Raw genomic sequence first — 16797 nt, forward strand, 5'->3', positions numbered from 1 at the left:
AAAATCATGAGGGTTGTTGTAACGACTTAGAGAAGCTGCTGGAGCAACGAGGCTGTCTCAGAGGGACCGACGGGGCCCAACAGTCTTCTGTTTATGATGCAGTACAAATAAGTCATTTCATCCCAGGAACAGAACAGATGACCCAGGATCCAACCACTCAACTTGGACCGATCACAATTTGCAGAGAGACAGAAAAAGAGATTCTGTTTAGATGGAGTTTGACTGTGGACGAGCTGTAAATTTTGGGTAACAAAAACACTGTATCTCACTGTAGTATTTTTGTCTCTCTGAGTTAGGCAGATCCACGACAAGCTGACAGCTTCCTGGGAAAAATGTGGGGAAAGTTACCAACAGATGTACTGGATGGAAGGTTTGAGCTTCCTCCAAAAGCAGATGTTTAGATGAGAGAGAGTGACACCGTGTGTTGACACGAGGTAATTCAGTGTTTTAAAGAGTTTGTTGGTTAGAAACGCTGACATTTATTTCTGATGATAACAGTCTGTCTCCAAAGTCTTACTATCATGCCAGAATGCAGATTTCAGTGTTTCTGAATGTTGCACTATATTCCAAAACGCATGTACATCCGCGGTAAAAAGGCTTTTACAGCTTTGAATTTGGTCAGTGATGGGAAACCTTGGAAGTGGGTCGAATTGACACAGACAAGATCAACAATGGCCCAACAACACAATGTACGGCGCAGCCTTGCCTCGCTCTTTCTCTCGCACACACGGCTCTGTGTTTGAGATGTGGGTCCCACAAACAAGGTGCAGGGTGTTTGTCTTTCCTGGGATCAGTAAACATCCTCAACACAAACAAGTTCCTCTGCAGTGAGAGAAGAGAAACTCACACCGTCGGGGCAGCTGCACTCTCACTCCACCGCCGCCTTTGATGTCCTTCAGAGAGGCCTGATAATGAAGGCTCCTTACATCTTAATTCTTTTAATGGGAGTGTGGATGTAACAGGTTGCTGATACCTAGCTGTCATTTGTCTTGGCTTGATGTGGACCACAGACAGATTTAAAGGAAGTCATAATTCTTGTTTTAAAGTTATGGCTCACAGCAAAAGAAAACATAGACATTACCTCATTAAAAGTTAACGTTAGCATTATTCTTTATTTCAGTTCATGTCAAAAAAGACGAAGAAGAAGCTACCTGTGTATCAATCGATCTCTCCACATTTTCTTAGTCCCAACATTTGTTTTTCTATGCGACACATTTCACAATTCAGCGACAGCTAAGGACTATAGTTTCTGGCGGAAATAGGTTATTTGATTGGAACTATTATACTATATTTAGATTTGTAGTGAGGACATAAGACATCCACATTCATCTTGATGAAGGAATAGATTTGTATTGGTCTTTGGTAATAAGTGGATATCTATGGCACAGGGCAATAATCTGTATCAGGCATTGGTGAACCAACAATGCTGATTAGAGTTAGTCTTTTTGTGTGATACGTTAACTCTCTTAACTTTCTTGTCATATTTAGTCGCATATATATTTTTTACTTGTCGCTGCTGTTTTATCTAACTGTTGCTAAGGACAAACTGAGGATGCTTTACTTCTACAGCTGCTTGCTCACCCCTCCCTTTGTCCACTCCTTGCTAAAACAGATCCCTCCTCCATCTTGCTCTGAACGAGACATCGAGGCATTTGGCTCAGGCCGCAGCTTGCATCACAGCCCCAGGTCCTGTCTGGCCTCCACATGACAGCTTTTAATCAGTGACTTATGGCTCAAAACCCACAGACAACACTGTGACATTCAAGCTCTTCTTCTGTGGACATTTGTAAAGTCACTTGAAGTTATGGCCTGATTTTGTCTTACACAGGTGGTACTGATTAAGAAAAAGATTTTTTTATTAGAATTTATTTTTTATTCTTTTATTAGCCTGGAATTAGATGGTCATTTACATACAGTGAGGCATTATTTGTATTTTCCGCTTTTAAAAACATCCCAGCCAAGCATTGTTTGAGTGCTGTAATAGAGAAAAGCACCAACAAGCTGGTATGTTCGTGAGTCAGATTTCTCCCATGTGTAAATATGCTCTTGCCCCAGATGATCTTCAAGGACTTGCTTGTTTGTACCTGCTGTGTCTTTCTGCTCGTCCACTCAGCATGACACCCTGTAGCCCCACATCAGCTCCTCTGAGATCAAAAGACTTCTGTGGTTCTTATCAGTTAATATTCTTGTCCGCCTTCCCTCCCCTTTGAGTCCAGTCTCCTCACACTGTTGACCTGGATGGTGCGCACTGTTTGTTACGGCCCCTTGGCCTTTCCTCCTCTTATCACCGTGATGGCGGGTCTGTGATAAGGCAGATCCAGCCTCAGGACAAAGGGAGGGAGCTGTCCACTCGTTTCAACAGTTGCATAACTCCGAGGCAGTAAAGCGGTTATCTCTACTCCGTGTATGTGGCAGTGTGTTTTACACACTCGCAAAAGCCACAAGTGACATATCTCTCACCAGTTTATATCAATCAGAGATGTTGTGACTACCACAGTACAAATAAATCATGTCGGCGCACATAACAACCACATGAGTCTAACATATTTTGAATATTTTAGACATATGGATTTCAAGCTTTTAGGAATTTGAGTTGGGATCTATTTGTGTCCAACTTCTTTGTTGAAAACAACCTGCCACATTTTGACACTGTCGTGTGTCAACCGCACGTGTTGCATATGTTTATGAGTATGCCGGCCAGGCAGACAGACAGGGGGAGACTGGTGTCCAAAGTCACGACCCTGCCCTGACCTGAATGAAGGAAATGGTCATGCTGCTCAAGACAAAGCAGGGCAAAGGAGAGTCTGAGGGGCTGGATGGTCAGACTCTAACAATGGGTCCGTGCTCTTAGAGCATGGGCCACACAAAGGCCAGAGGAACCCCCTCCTACCCACTCCCACATTGGAATAGAGCTGGCATTTCACACTGCTCTGTGAACAGCCATTCAATCAAACTACTGTTTAACCTGACCCCTGGCCTACACAGAAATCAAGATGAGCCTGATGTATTTAGGTAACTGACCTGACCGACCTTACTTTAACTAACCGGCAGCCAGTCCTTCCACCTACTATGGTCCTTTCTGTCTCAAAATACAAGATGTGTTGCTCCAAATTCCTTTGAATATTTCTTAAAAGCATGTAATCAATAGGACACCCAATAAATAATCTGTCTAGTGGTGGCTATAAGAGGCAATAGCTCCCTGGGGATCAAGAGCCACGAGCAGACCCTCTGTCTGGGTCAGCTACCCTCGAGCCAGGGCTGAAGAAGCAACCACATGATCCTCTCTCCTCTGAATGGACTGCTCCTCCCCTCTACCTGTACATGGCTCGGATCAAGGTGTGGGGGCTGCATATCAAACAGACTCGAGCCTTTGATGTGGATGGAAACACAAACACTGATTTGAGCAGAGTCGTAACAGCTTATTTGTTCCCTTTAGTCATTCATTGAGCCGCTTGTTGAATGTGTATGTCTTCAAAGGGTGCTGCTCGCGTTGGTAGTACAGTAGCCGTGGAGGCCCTGAGAGAAGCCTGGCCTGGAGAGGTTGTGGAAAGGCCATCTGGCTTCCTCTTCCTTAGATTTGATATTGATTTATTGACTGTACATGTGAAGATAAGGGGACAACAGCTGCCAGAAGTTCTCCTTTCCATCCTCACAGACAATGGGCTTGCTGGTCGTCTGCCTTCTGACTAAATAGATAATGGATAATTGTTAGGTTTAAAAAAAAAAAAAAAAAACAGAATTCCCGCACACAATATAATTATATATGTTCAGAAAAATCCAGCCATAACTGGGGAAATATATATATATGTTACACAAATTAGAGCTATATATTTAATTGTCATACACTTAATCTGCTGTGTTTAAGGAGATCTACAACTCCGCAGCAGTAACAGGAGTTTGATGTTAGTCATGATAAAGATGGTTCCCGGTAATGAGGTGCAAAATTACATTCATTATTCCTAACAACCCCTGACAACCTTTCACAGTCCATCAGAGAAATCATTAATTCAAAATTAAGCTTCTATGCGTAACACGTCTCCCATTCCTGTTAAGTGAGCCAGGAGCAGTTTGGCCTGAGCCTCACAGTTAGAGGTGTGAACATAGTGCTTCAGTGAATTGTAGTTATCCCTGATTTTTTTTCTCACCAACACACCCCCCACCTTTTGAAAAAAAAAAAAAAGACACACACAGACAGACTGTAGTGTCAGCTACCCAAAGCCTGTTCCTCTTGACCACCCCCAGCCTTTCTTCCCTTTCCCCTCCCCTGCCAACACAAGCCTGTGATGTGACTGTCCGAGATAATGAGGTGAGAATTTTATTGCAGCAGTCTGTTAGCCTGGCACCAGCCTGCAAGCAAAGGCCCTCACTCAGGCTCTCTGGTGTTGGGCGCCCTCTGTTGATCGCCGTGATCTCACACTACGTGCACACACAGCTCGGGCAACAACGCACTTCAAAGTGGGAGATCAAGGGTTGACTTGCGCATGACATCCAGAGAATGACAATGCCACAGCCAGCCTATAACTACTGCAAGGTGCCAGTTGTGGAGACACAAAGGCATCCAGGCAGCTCTCGCACTGTTTTTCCTGTGCTCCTTCAGGAGGGGGGGTGTACATACAGGAAGAAGGCAGTGCTCTGTCTGTGGTGGGCAGAGGTGATGTGTGTGAGTGGTAGAGGAAGGACAGCAGAGGAGACACAGTGGCAACAGATTGTTGGAGGTGTCCCGTTTGATTGCTGGAGCATTAATTGATAAGATACAACATTAGTTCACGTCACATCACATATCTCAAAAGAGAGATATCACATTATCTTGTGTATTATGAGCTACATACACATCAGAATGAGATCAAAGGACTTTGTAAGTGGGCTCCTTTGGTTTTCTTCAGTTAAAGCACATACGTAAATTGCTCTGAATTCGCCTATTAACCTGTCATCCTGCATCTGAAAACTGAACTGCTTTGACTACTGACCCCATTGTGTATATATCAGCTATTAATGAATGAAGGTTCATGATGCAGTGCAATCTGAGGGATCTGAAGTCACGGGTATCAACATGAAGCTTATGCACTGGAATTGCTCCAGATTCCTAAAAAAATATCAAATGATGAATATGATCTTTAGAAGTTCTTTGAGGAACTTCATATCATTGATATTATATATTGTTTTACTCTTTTGCAGGCCTAAAATGCAATAATGGATTGATGGACTATTTCTGGGTTTGTGTCACCAATGAAAACAAGTTAAAGTAAATTTAGGAAGATCTACATTTTTTCAAAGTTTGCATACCATCCTAACTTTTTCTAATTTGGGGATTTAGTGTCAGTTCATCATAAATGCATTTAATTTGGTTCTTGGTCTGGCAGATTTTTAAAGCTGCAGCCCCATTCTCCACCCTTAGAGGCCCGATAGAGGAGAACTGTGATCGGTTGGTCATTTCCTCTGATTGGTTCTTTTATTCCGGGAAGCCTTTGTGAAGGAGCCAAGTGGCCCCGGGACAGTCAGAAAGTGAGCTGCTCGCATGCATCTGAGGTTGTCAGCCCAGCAGGCGAGGGAGGGACTCCTGGCAGGCCGAGACGAGGAGAAAACAAACACTGGGCCGAAACATGACAGCAACATCGAATCCCTGCTGATGAATACACTTTACAGTGAATCAGACATGATTTACAGTATGTTGTTGGTACAATGAAGAAAACAAGATAAAGGATCAATCTGGCTGATGCAGACACATGACGAGTGACTGTAGATGCTGAAGCAGAAAATGAAATGAACGTCGAAGAGAATGAAACAAAAATATCTCTGGGAACCAAAGTCTGAGTCAGCGAAAAAATATGAGGAAGAGCTTTATAAAACCATTCAAGCTATGTTTACTGCTATTTAGTCAGGTTAAAACAAAGGATTAAAAATAAAAGAACTGCACTAACTTCAAGGACTAACCTTGAGTTAATGCTTTCCTGTTTTTATTTAATACAAGTGCACTTTTGCACCTATTTCTTTATGCATATCTATATTTTGTTGTATGTTTATACATATATCTACGAAAATGTTCAAGAAATGTTTGTTCTAAACTGTGAAAATATAAAACAGCAATTAAATACAAATGAACCCTTAAAGACCTAAAGCCATTTAAAAACTGTAGCTATCTTAACTACAGGTGTCCAGGACTTTGAGGGTTAACACAAATAAGCAGACAAAGGTAACAATTTCACATGTCATGCATATGATATAAATCAGAAAAATTGGTTTTATACATACACATGTATACATGTATTTAAGAAATTGGGACAAGGACAACAAAAGATCATTAAAGTTGTTTGATGTCAAAGGGGAAAAGACATCTCAGCAAAACAGATTAATTGCCAACAGGTTAAATAACTTAATCGAGCAGTTTCAAGGCACTTTTTGTACAAAAAACAAACAAACAAAACAAATAATTGGGGGATTCATCCTCTGCTTTGTGTGATATCATTAAAAGAATCTGAGAATTCAGAAAAATCTCTGCATACAAGGGTGTGCTACTCAGGCCCCCTCGGGTGGCGTTGCATTAAAAGCAGCTCCGGTTAATCAGTGCAAATCACTGCATGGGCTCAGGAACACAGATTCTATGTGAAGCAGGTCATTTCTTTCATCTATATATAAATGCTGCTCATTCCCTCATCATTAATAAGAGGTTGTGTGTACACTTATAACTATAAAAATCAGGGAATTGGGGGTTGTGGTTTATATTTAGGTCAAAGAGCGCCCTCTGGTGTCCAGAGGGCACAACCGTAGCTCTACCGAAGTACAAGCTGACGTGAATTTGTAGTCACATAACACCGCTGGTCGAGAGAGGAGAGAGGAGCACCTCTTCGCTGCTATAATTAGACGTCTGGCCCGTATAAACAAATCTTTTACTGACCCTCAAAGAAAACCGACATCCTTAGAGGAATACAGAGTTCAGGCCAAAAGGCCATGGCCTCGGTGAAGAAGGACAACAGACTGACGAGTTCTCAAAGCTTTATGTGTGTCGGTTTCTCCGGCTTTTTCAGCAAAACTGTCACGTCACCTCTGGAGGTGGTGAAGATTAAAAACCAGGTGGGAACATTTCACTGCAAGAGCGGTTTCTGCCAAAGTTTCCTTGTCATCTACCAGAATGAGGGACTTCGAGCATTTTGGAAAGGAAACCTGGCTTCGTGTCTTCGGCTGTTTCCATACACCGCAGTTCACCTCACAACATACAAAAAGTAAGTTGACCTGATTGTAAAGTTGTCTGGTATCACGTTGTGCCGATTGTATAGACGCTTATAGGATTGGTAGTCTATAAATTAGCTTCTTAACCAACTTGGTCAGCTGACGTTGACTTAGTATGTCCGTGTTATTAACAGTGTAAAACAGCAGGGGAAATATATGAACTTATGTCGAAGAAAATGTGATATAATATTCACTTTAATTGGATTTTGTTTGACGTGATGAAAAACAAAAAAGGGCTTATTTAAATCGTTGTTTTGGTCTTGTTCTTAAAGCTAAAGAGGTGCTTCCTGTTTTACCGGACGAGGATCGCCTTCTTCTTTTCAGCCAATCAGACGGCCGCATTGGCTCAGTCGATTTTTAAATTGTGACGTTTTAAGTAGGCCCTGAATTTCGTCTTACAGGTAGTTTCTGAGTTGATTTATTACCAAGAACAGTTATAAAACATTTTACAAAACACAACAATACAATAACAAAACAGAAGAACCTACAACTTATCACCAATCACTTTTAAAAAAAAAAAAAAAAAACTTTTTTTCTGCTGTCCTACATTGATCTAAGTTGAAACAATTACTAGATAAGAGTAAAAGGACAGAAAGAAATATGATAATTACCTGTTTTGATAAAGTCTAGTCATTATTGGAGCCAGTTTATCTTCAGGTCACGGCTGAAGTAAATGATAACAAGTGTGGTCAAGAAAATCTCAGATAACGTGTAACAATGTCTATTATTTTTTGTCAGGTTTTTATCATTAAATACAGCCCTAAACTCACAGGTATTCCTTCTTACAAATAAACATAAGAAAGAGATTTTAAAAGTTACCACTAACAAAGAAAATGTCAGATTACTGAAAACATTGTTTAGTTCTTTTGCAGAAAATGTGTCCAAATTATTGGAGCTGATCCACGAATATAGAAACGTTTTTGTTTGTTTTGTTCATCTTATTTAAAAGACTTAATTAATGGCCACTTTGTATTTCTCAGTGTGAATAGTTTCTGGTTATTTTTGTCTGTAAATAATAGACGGAAATGTTTGGGATTCTATTAAAGTGGGCTTTATTGGAGCTCATTACCAATCATTAGAAACATATTGATTGATTAATTGGCAATAATAAAAAAAGTGAATTATAACAGTGACATATACACCTACACAAATACAAAGCTTGATTTACAATCTCCGAAAGCTGATCATGAAAGGAAGTCCTGCCTGTAAGACTGAGCTGAGGGTTTTGTGGCGTCAGTGGTTGCTGAAGGGTAACTACAGGACAAAACAAACACAGAGCGGACAGCATGGCACAGGAATGAAACAAACACACAGGGCAGGGAGGAGCTGTAAACAGCCATAATCCATCACAGTGACAAATGCACTGTCTGAGGAGGTGTCCGCTCACGTGTGTTTATGTACACGCCTCATCCTGTTTTGTATGTTGTGTTCCTCTTTCACACACACATATGGTCGAGTCACGTGCTCTTTCCGCACAAGGTTTCCTGTTAATGATCTTAAGCTAAATTTAAATCAATAGATGACTGACTGGAGTTATTTATCCTTCACTTTAACAGTCAGTTCAGCGGCATAGTTAATATTACACTCATTGCATTGTTCTATAAGGTGTTCATTGTCACTGGAGGAGGGCTGCGACTTGATTAGTTTTCTTACTTGTTAATTTGTTGTGAAACTAAACGAATCAAAGCAAGTTCTTTTGTGATCAATTGTTTATTGTTCTTTTTCATTTTAATATCAGCAGACATTGTGGCTTCAGGGTAATCCCATGTAGAAGACAATGGCAGCTGTATCTGCCCCAACCCTAATTATTCAAGTTAAGTGTAAAATAAACTAAAATTTAGTGAACTGGTGATTTTTTTTTTTCCTTAAACAAACAATAGATTTGACAGTTTACAGCATAGTGACTGATCTGTTAACAATAATCTGGTGTTTCAACCCTAAATCATAAAGATAATGTTCATGCAGCAGACATTAAACTTCAATCTAATGCAGTGTTTTTCATATCCGGTCCTCATGCCCCACTGCCCTGCATGTTTTTCGATGTTTCCCTTCTCCACCACACCTGATTCAAATAAATGGCTCCTCGTCAGGCCTCTGCAGAGCTTGATGACATGCTGATCATTTGAATCAGGACTGGAATTGAGAAACACCGATCTAATGCCAACATGAAGAGCATATCATCAAAATCAAAGTGTTATTAATCCCACGTTGCTCTCTTTGTGTGTGTGCAGGATAGTCCACCTTCACATGGATGAGTTGGGCTTCATCTCCCAGTGGAGGGCCATATTTGCTGGTGGACTGGCGGGCGTTGCCGCAGCCCTGGTCACGTACCCTCTAGAGGTGGCAGAGACCAGACTCATCGCTCAGAACTGCAGGCAGCCCACATATGTCGGTGTAGCTCACACTCTCTCGAAGATCTACACGAATGAAGGGCTGCATGCTCTCTACAGGGGATTTTCTCTCACTGTATTGGGTATGTATGCACACACTCGCATATTTGTTCATTTAAGGTCTGCTTTTCAATTTCCGTGTCTGGAACACATAGTTTGGGGGATTTAGTGAAGAAATCCATCAGATTTCCCCTCGTGTTTTGTTAGTGATAAGATTTACCGTAACTAACGGTACATCTTACTTGTTTACAGGTGCGTTTCCCTTTTCTGTTGGATGCTATGCAGTCTACCTGAATTTGGACAAGCTCTGGCAGGAGCCTCCATTTCGTTTCACTCCACTGCAGAACTTAATTAATGGCTGTATTGCAGCAGGAGTGGCTCAAACCCTCTCGTACCCTTTTGAAACCGTGAAGCGGAAAATGCAAGTAAGTCACCAGAACATTTCCACGTTCTGCACGTGGGCTTTGACTGCACAGTGTTCTGAGGCCATTCTTGGCCTAAAGAATATCATAAATGAAGGGCTGAAGAAGGGGCTAACTGACAAATTTAAGAGTAAAAAACTATAGCTATAAACCTCACCACTCTGAGGAAGACCCTGTCATTTAAACAGCATTACTTCTCAAATCTTAAAGCTCCTCGCTAAATATCTGAAAATGGCTTTAAAGACATCCCGTTGTGGTCGTCATTGCCGTCACCTCGCATCAAGAATGGACTCTGTGATGGACTCTCACTGTCGCCCAATGGGCCCCTGAAATGGATTAAATGGGTATAGAAAATGTAGGTGATTCTGTGCACTGTGTTGTATTAGCACCTTTACTCCAGAGGAGGGCAGTGGGGATGTGCCTAACTCATAGATTTAGATAATAGTTTTAGACACAGCACACTGTGTTTATAAAACACAACTTTGGAGTGGGGAATGGCCAACTTTATTTGACCATTCTGTGTTTTTTCCATTAAAAAAAAAAAACAAACAAAAAAAACATCAGAGTAACACTGATATTAAAGTAATTTTTCCCTTACATTTAAAGCCAAGGCATTTCTGTATGTTTGTAGAAAACGGTGTTCCTTTTAAGTCAAGTTTGAGATGTCTTCTGTGGGTTAGGAAGGACACACGGGTGGGAACAATGGCGCTGCACTGACAGCATACTGCATCCGGTTCTTCAGCCTATTATTAGATGGCACAAAGTTCAACAGCAGCTGGGAATTTGAATGTGCCCCGGGTCTGCAGAAGCTATAGATAAGTTCTCTAAAGATAGTCAGTAACTGTCAGACAGCAGGAGTTCTGAAAGCTGTATGTTTTCAGTGTTATCAAAACTAATGTCGCCCAACAACAAGGCTTTCATATAAAAATTAGATTTAGTGAATCAGTCTCTGTTATGAAAAGTTCAGAGTGAAACGTTAACGCAGGGTAGATAATGAATGACAGTAAAGCTGCTGAGGATGTTTCCAGAAGCTTAGGGTCATGACTTAAGATAAGCTCGCTGTAGTTAAACTTATTTGACGTTTCCACTACAAATGACTCGCACATGACCTCAGCAGTCCGTGCCACCCACATCTACGACACAACACAGGTGAACTCGACGACACTCAAGGTGCAAATGGCACCACGAGAGGTTAAATATCTGGGAGTCCACCAGAGAGTCAGAGCTGAGGGAGCCTCGCGGAGGTGAAAGAATTTCAGTTTCGTTCTGTGTAGCATTTCAGCTCGTCATGACCTCAATGAGTGGGAATCTACGGACCGATCTACCAAATAGCCTTAAAACTGCCACCACTGTACGTTCCTTATTTAGAGCCTTGAAACCTCTGAGGACATGTCCTTTATTACATCACATGACAGTCAGTCTGCACGGTCGTGGTGAGGTAGAGAGCACAAGACCCAGTTTCACACTTGAAGTTCCCTCTGAGTGATCAGATATCTTTTGTCAAACCTTTTTTCTTTTTATACGATCACATTCACTTGTCATTTATTGAAATTAGTTAGACTTTTCAGTCATTTCTTTTCTGTCTTTGTCTTCACACCATAATTGAAGTACAGTCCTGCAGCTGCTCGTCTTGATAATTGAGTTTGGATTTTTTTTTCTTGGAAGCGAGTGTACACGTCGATAACGGTTACTGCTTCATACTCTTCATCTGGCCTGTATGCTGCTTTGCACTCGTAACTATAGATGTGACATTAATATTGAAGCAGAATCAGCCATCATTGAGCCTTGTGGGCTGTAGGAAAAATGTCTCGCGTGATTTTTTTTTTTTTTTTTGCGTCATGTCCCGCGTCCTCTGCCCTGCACTCAGATGCCCCTCCGGAATATTTTCAGATGTGAGAATGTGGCATGTATGTCGTGATGGCAACTGTGGAGATGGTCCAAACCTAATTATCCGCACATTCTCCTGAAAATCTCCACTGTTCATTTGTGAAAACAGTCAGAAGAGATGCGTCCATACACAGTTAAGTGTTTTTTTTGGTTGTTTTTTTTTGTGAGTTCAGCCCCCTCTCACCCGACCTTCTGGTTATAATTTTATTGGAACATGAGAACACTTTCCTAATACGCCTCTGCATATTTTCACTTTCTCTCTTCTCAGGCGCAGAGTGCCCGTCTTCCACATTTTGGTGGCGTTGACGTCCATTTCTCTGGAATGATTGACTGTTTCATGCAGGTTGTTAAAAACAAGGGCGTCCTGTCACTGTGGAACGGCCTCACTGCTAACACAATAAAGGTAATTCCCCATATGTACAGTATATTATTCATATGGCCAGGGCACTGGTTTGCTTGATCTTGCGTTACAACTAAATTGAAACTGAAATAGCTGCTCGTGCTCAGGATCACTGGTGCCTTTATGACAGCGAAGGGACATCATTGTAACCTGTGGCCTACGCAGTGGAGGGAATGGGGGCAGGGCATGGAAAGCAATGTTCAGTTTGAAATTCACAGCCAGAATATCATGAGCAAAGTGGAACAGCATGGTCCACTCTCCAATTTCAGCTGCACATCTCTTCAGAGCTGCATGTTGTTTCACACATGTAACTCAGCTCATTTAAAAAATAATGGCCGTTCCATGATGCAAATTTGATTGCCACTTAAAATCAGACTGAGGTTTTTGAGTGAAATGTTATTACACTAAGACACTCTAATTTCTCCCCACCTCCCCTCACAGATCGTGCCCTACTTTGGCCTTCTTTTCACCTGCTTTGAGATGTGTAAGCAGGTCTGCCTTTACCGCAACGGCTACATCATCTCACCTCTGAGCTACCAGCTCACACCGGGAGTCGACCAGAGCCTCGGACCCTATGAGCTGCAGGAGGTCAAACGCTACTTGAAAAACAGGAACTTTAGGTCAAGGGAGTCGTCTTTGGGAAATCGCTGGTGAAGCTTCACGTGAAAATATTTCTGGTCCAAAAACAAAGGAAAAGACTTCTGACCACACTTTACCAGTATTTTTTTCTGGAAAAAAACACAGAAAAGCAAATGAGATAATGTCATGAATGGACCGTCTACCTCTTTCAGAACAGTATCGTTTCATCCAACAGTGGTATTTGTTCACGAATTACTTTCTTAACCACAATTCATGATAGCTTTTATCATGTGCCTTGAATGTTGTATTTATTTTTGGGGGGTTTTGCAGTTATTGCTGCATTAACTTTAAGTAGCGCCAAGGCCTATTCACGTAAAATCGGTTGCATAATGCTTTCACAGTTGTACCTAAAAGCTGAGCTGTGAGTACAACTGTGAGAAATGCTTTTAATGTACAATGAGTGTGACATTTTGATGTCTTTGTCAGTTTTAAGTGTGCTATGGTCTGTCGTGTAAATGCGCTAACATGGATTTTGATTGAAGAAATGAAGCATTAAAAATGTTTCTTCTCAACAACACATTTTTGTTCTTCATGCACTTGTTTCTTGTTAGTTTTCGTTCTGTTCTGTTCATTCAGTCTGTTCTTCAGGTGGATAAAGCTACCTCCTGTTGAGCTGAGGTTTGCTTTCTTGTTTGGGGAGTTTCCAGCAGGAAAGTGTAATGTTGGTTCTTTGCAAAAGAACTGTACCCACGTACAGTTTTCAAGTAGCTACTCCCGACTGAGAGACATGGAATGTAATTTTTACTCCACTTTACTGATCAGACAACCATAATTACTGGTTACTTTGCAGATTCTAACAACCTACTTGCCTCATAGCATTCTACACGAGTATGTTTGATCTATTTATCATGTTAATACCTTTTATACTTTTAATAGATTACTATGTTTTAAATCACAATATGACTTGGCCAGTCTTAAATATCTGCGCACCTACTTCACTACCTAATGTTTCAGCCTTTATTTGATAACTCAAAGCACTTTGAGGTGACAGACCACAGGCTGGATGAGTGTGCTGAGGCCGGTTCTGCATGCAGTCAGTCAGCTGACTGAATCATGTCCTTCTCTCTATGGGAAACAGGACGACATCCAAAGGACGTCAACAGATGGGATGACCTTTATGCACCATAGTGGTTAGGCCTCAGCTGCTTCACACTGACACTTGACTCGACCTTGAACTTTAAAAAGACAAACAAACAAAAACCGTGCACAACACAGACACCTGACTTCCGCTGAAATGTGATTCAGGGCTACGTCAAACTGGCGCAGTAACGGATAAAAGTTCACTCCTGTGAAGCAAAAATCCGTCTCTCATACATTTACTTCACCAATGACCAAAGACAGCAGCAAACACCGCTAAATAGACGTCGCCCAGACCCGCCTACTACTCTCACAACTGCCCAATCACGAGCAACACTCTTGTGTTCACGTTTGGTCTCGCGTTCAGTCTCCTTAAAATCCCCTCAACTCCACACTGAGTTCGGCCATTTCAACTCCACCGCCGAACAGCACCGAGCAGGCAGCGGACCAGCACCCGAAGATGAGTGAAACAGCCATTTCTTTCGCCAAGGACTTCCTGGCCGGTGGGATCGCCGCTGCCATCTCCAAAACAGCTGTAGCCCCCATCGAGAGAGTCAAACTTCTTCTCCAGGTGGGTGTTACTTGCTGCCCTGCAGGCACCTGACGGCCTATGACACTTCAGTTATTGATGGCAGTTTGATGCGGCAAAAGTGCAAATGCTTGTTATCAGCATCTTATTGCTTGTGTTGGGACTTCTAAGGGATGGTGGAGAACTCCAAAGGGGATGTGGTGGTAAAAATATGAAACCATGTGAAACATATGCTGCGGTGCGAGGAGTAGAAACTGGGTTATAGACGGTCAGCTGCAGCAGCTCTGCAGGCACAGATGAGGAATGAGCAGAATCGAAGCGTATCAGACCTGTTACGTAATGGACTGGCCAGCAAGCTGCAGTGCTCTCCGGCGGAAATACAACGACTTATTGTTCATCTTCTGACACCGTGGTGTGTTAAAAGTACTCTACTTTCTTGACGGATCATTAGTTTGACTTGACAACTCGCAGGCAAGGTCACAGTAAGGGTTGCGCCATGGCTTTTCTCTGCTGCATTGGGCCTGGATTCGGGGGTGGGGGGTGAATTATTGAATGGGTGCGTAAAGAGTTGTGCTCAAGCACATGTATAAAAATGTGTCTGTTTGCCAGGCACTTTTTTTTTCTTGCAAAGTGCTGACTTATCTAAATCTAAAACAGATTGCAAAGAAATGGGGTTATAATGATTGTATGTGATCTGCACTTTAATTACAGGTGCAACATGCCAGCAAACAGATTTCAGTTGACAAGCAGTACAAGGGCATTATGGACTGCGTCGTCCGCATCCCCAAAGAGCAGGGCTTCCTTTCCTTCTGGAGAGGGAATCTGGCCAACGTCATCCGATACTTCCCCACGCAGGCCCTCAACTTTGCTTTCAAGGACAAGTACAAGAAGATTTTCCTGGACGGTGTGGACAAGCGCAAACAGTTCTGGAGATACTTTGCAGGTAACTTGGCATCCGGTGGCGCCGCAGGAGCCACGTCGCTCTGCTTCGTCTACCCCCTCGACTTCGCCAGAACGCGTCTCGCTGCTGATGTCGGCAAAGCGGGACAGGGGCGTGAGTTCAAAGGCCTGGGAGACTGCTTGGTGAAGATCTCCAAGTCCGATGGCATCAAGGGTCTGTACCAGGGCTTCAGTGTCTCAGTGCAGGGCATTATCATCTACAGAGCTGCTTACTTTGGGGTCTACGACACAGCAAAGGGTGAGTTTTTACTGCCTCTCTCCTTCAGCGGCCCTTCTTCTGTTTGAAACTGAGATTAATCTTCCTGATTGACCTTTCTCTTACAGGCATGCTTCCAGACCCCAAGAACACACACATTTTTGTGAGCTGGATGATCGCCCAGTCTGTGACTGCTGTCGCCGGTCTTGTGTCCTATCCCTTCGATACCGTCCGTCGTCGTATGATGATGCAGTCTGGACGCAAAGGAGGTGATGAATGCACTATATTGCAGCAGTATAACTCTCTGTTTTTGTGGACATAATTAAGGTCTTTACGATTGTATTTCGTCATATTTCAGCTGACATCATGTACACTGGAACCATTGACTGCTGGAAGAAGATTGCACGTGATGAGGGCTCCAAGGCCTTCTTCAAAGGAGCATGGTCTAACGTGCTCAGAGGCATGGGCGGTGCCTTTGTGCTTGTCTTGTATGATGAGCTTAAGAAAGTCATCTAAGTTGACTTTGTATGTCCACTGTTCATGTTGTGAAGTTTAACTGTAACATATCTTGTACATTTGGAAGGACTTAAATGCCAATCTATATTTATAGGGACCAACTAGTATTTTTTTTACTAGTTGTACTGGGGGAATCAGTTCTGCTCTCTTCTCTTGGCCCATGATTTTTCTTTTCTGTTTTGCCCCTCAAAAGAGTTTCATTCCCTAACCAAAGGAACCTTGCCAGAAAAAAAGAGAAATAAAGGCAACCTACTGAGTGAACATCCCGTGTGGTTTTGAAACGCAATGCCATGTATGAAGGATGTCTTCACAAACTAAGTGTCCTTGCAGCGCATGTCCTTGGTCCCGTTGCTTTGGGTAGCCATTTGGCAGCTTCTCAGGAGAAATGTAAGCCTAGAGCTGCAGGTTGTAGTTGGGGGCAAGCCAAAATCAGCTGAGAAAGTTGGCCTGACTGTACTAAGGTGCAGTTACAGAAAAGTGATATGCATGAAGTTAGGAGATTTATTAATCTATTCTACATATGTGCAAGCAGAAGATTTGCTATAGAGAAACAACCT

General features: G+C 42.4%; 2 protein-coding genes across 2 annotated transcripts; both read left to right on the forward strand.

Annotated features, from left to right (window-relative positions):
- Nucleotides 1-6773: 6773 nt before the first annotated feature.
- Nucleotides 6774-13479, forward strand: slc25a43 (solute carrier family 25 member 43). Its single transcript, XM_072395517.1, has 5 exons — nt 6774-7217; nt 9456-9697; nt 9867-10039; nt 12192-12326; nt 12765-13479. Exons 1-5 carry the CDS (start codon nt 6946-6948, stop codon nt 12975-12977), a joined length of 1035 nt encoding a protein of 344 aa, XP_072251618.1. The 5' UTR covers nt 6774-6945; the 3' UTR covers nt 12978-13479.
- Nucleotides 13480-14408: 929 nt separating this feature from the next.
- slc25a5 (solute carrier family 25 member 5) lies at nt 14409-16501 on the forward strand. The gene is made up of 4 exons (XM_072395518.1): nt 14409-14610; nt 15280-15766; nt 15853-15993; nt 16083-16501. Exons 1-4 carry the CDS (start codon nt 14500-14502, stop codon nt 16238-16240), a joined length of 897 nt encoding a protein of 298 aa, XP_072251619.1. The 5' UTR covers nt 14409-14499; the 3' UTR covers nt 16241-16501.
- Nucleotides 16502-16797: the final 296 nt, after the last annotated feature.

The sequence above is a fragment of the Leuresthes tenuis genome, unplaced genomic scaffold (assembly GCF_036924035.1).
Source record: "Leuresthes tenuis unplaced genomic scaffold, fLeuTen1.0.hap1 SCAF_11, whole genome shotgun sequence".
NCBI lineage: Eukaryota > Metazoa > Chordata > Actinopteri > Atheriniformes > Atherinopsidae > Leuresthes > Leuresthes tenuis.

What these genes read in the sequence shown, in the direction of transcription:
- slc25a43 (XM_072395517.1), top strand. Translation starts at nt 6,946, where the DNA reads ATGGCCTCGGTGAAGAAGGACAACAGACTGACGAGTTCTCAAAGCTTT. An exon ending in CACCTCACAACATACAAAAA is followed by an intron (nt 7,218 to 9,455) that starts GTAAGTTGACCT and finishes GTGTGTGTGCAG; the next exon opens with GATAGTCCACCTTCACATGG. An exon ending in ATTTTCTCTCACTGTATTGG is followed by an intron (nt 9,698 to 9,866) that starts GTATGTATGCAC and finishes ACTTGTTTACAG; the next exon opens with GTGCGTTTCCCTTTTCTGTT.
- slc25a5 (XM_072395518.1), top strand. Translation starts at nt 14,500, where the DNA reads ATGAGTGAAACAGCCATTTCTTTCGCCAAGGACTTCCTGGCCGGTGGG. An exon ending in GGTCTACGACACAGCAAAGG is followed by an intron (nt 15,767 to 15,852) that starts GTGAGTTTTTAC and finishes TTTCTCTTACAG; the next exon opens with GCATGCTTCCAGACCCCAAG. An exon ending in GCAGTCTGGACGCAAAGGAG is followed by an intron (nt 15,994 to 16,082) that starts GTGATGAATGCA and finishes GTCATATTTCAG; the next exon opens with CTGACATCATGTACACTGGA.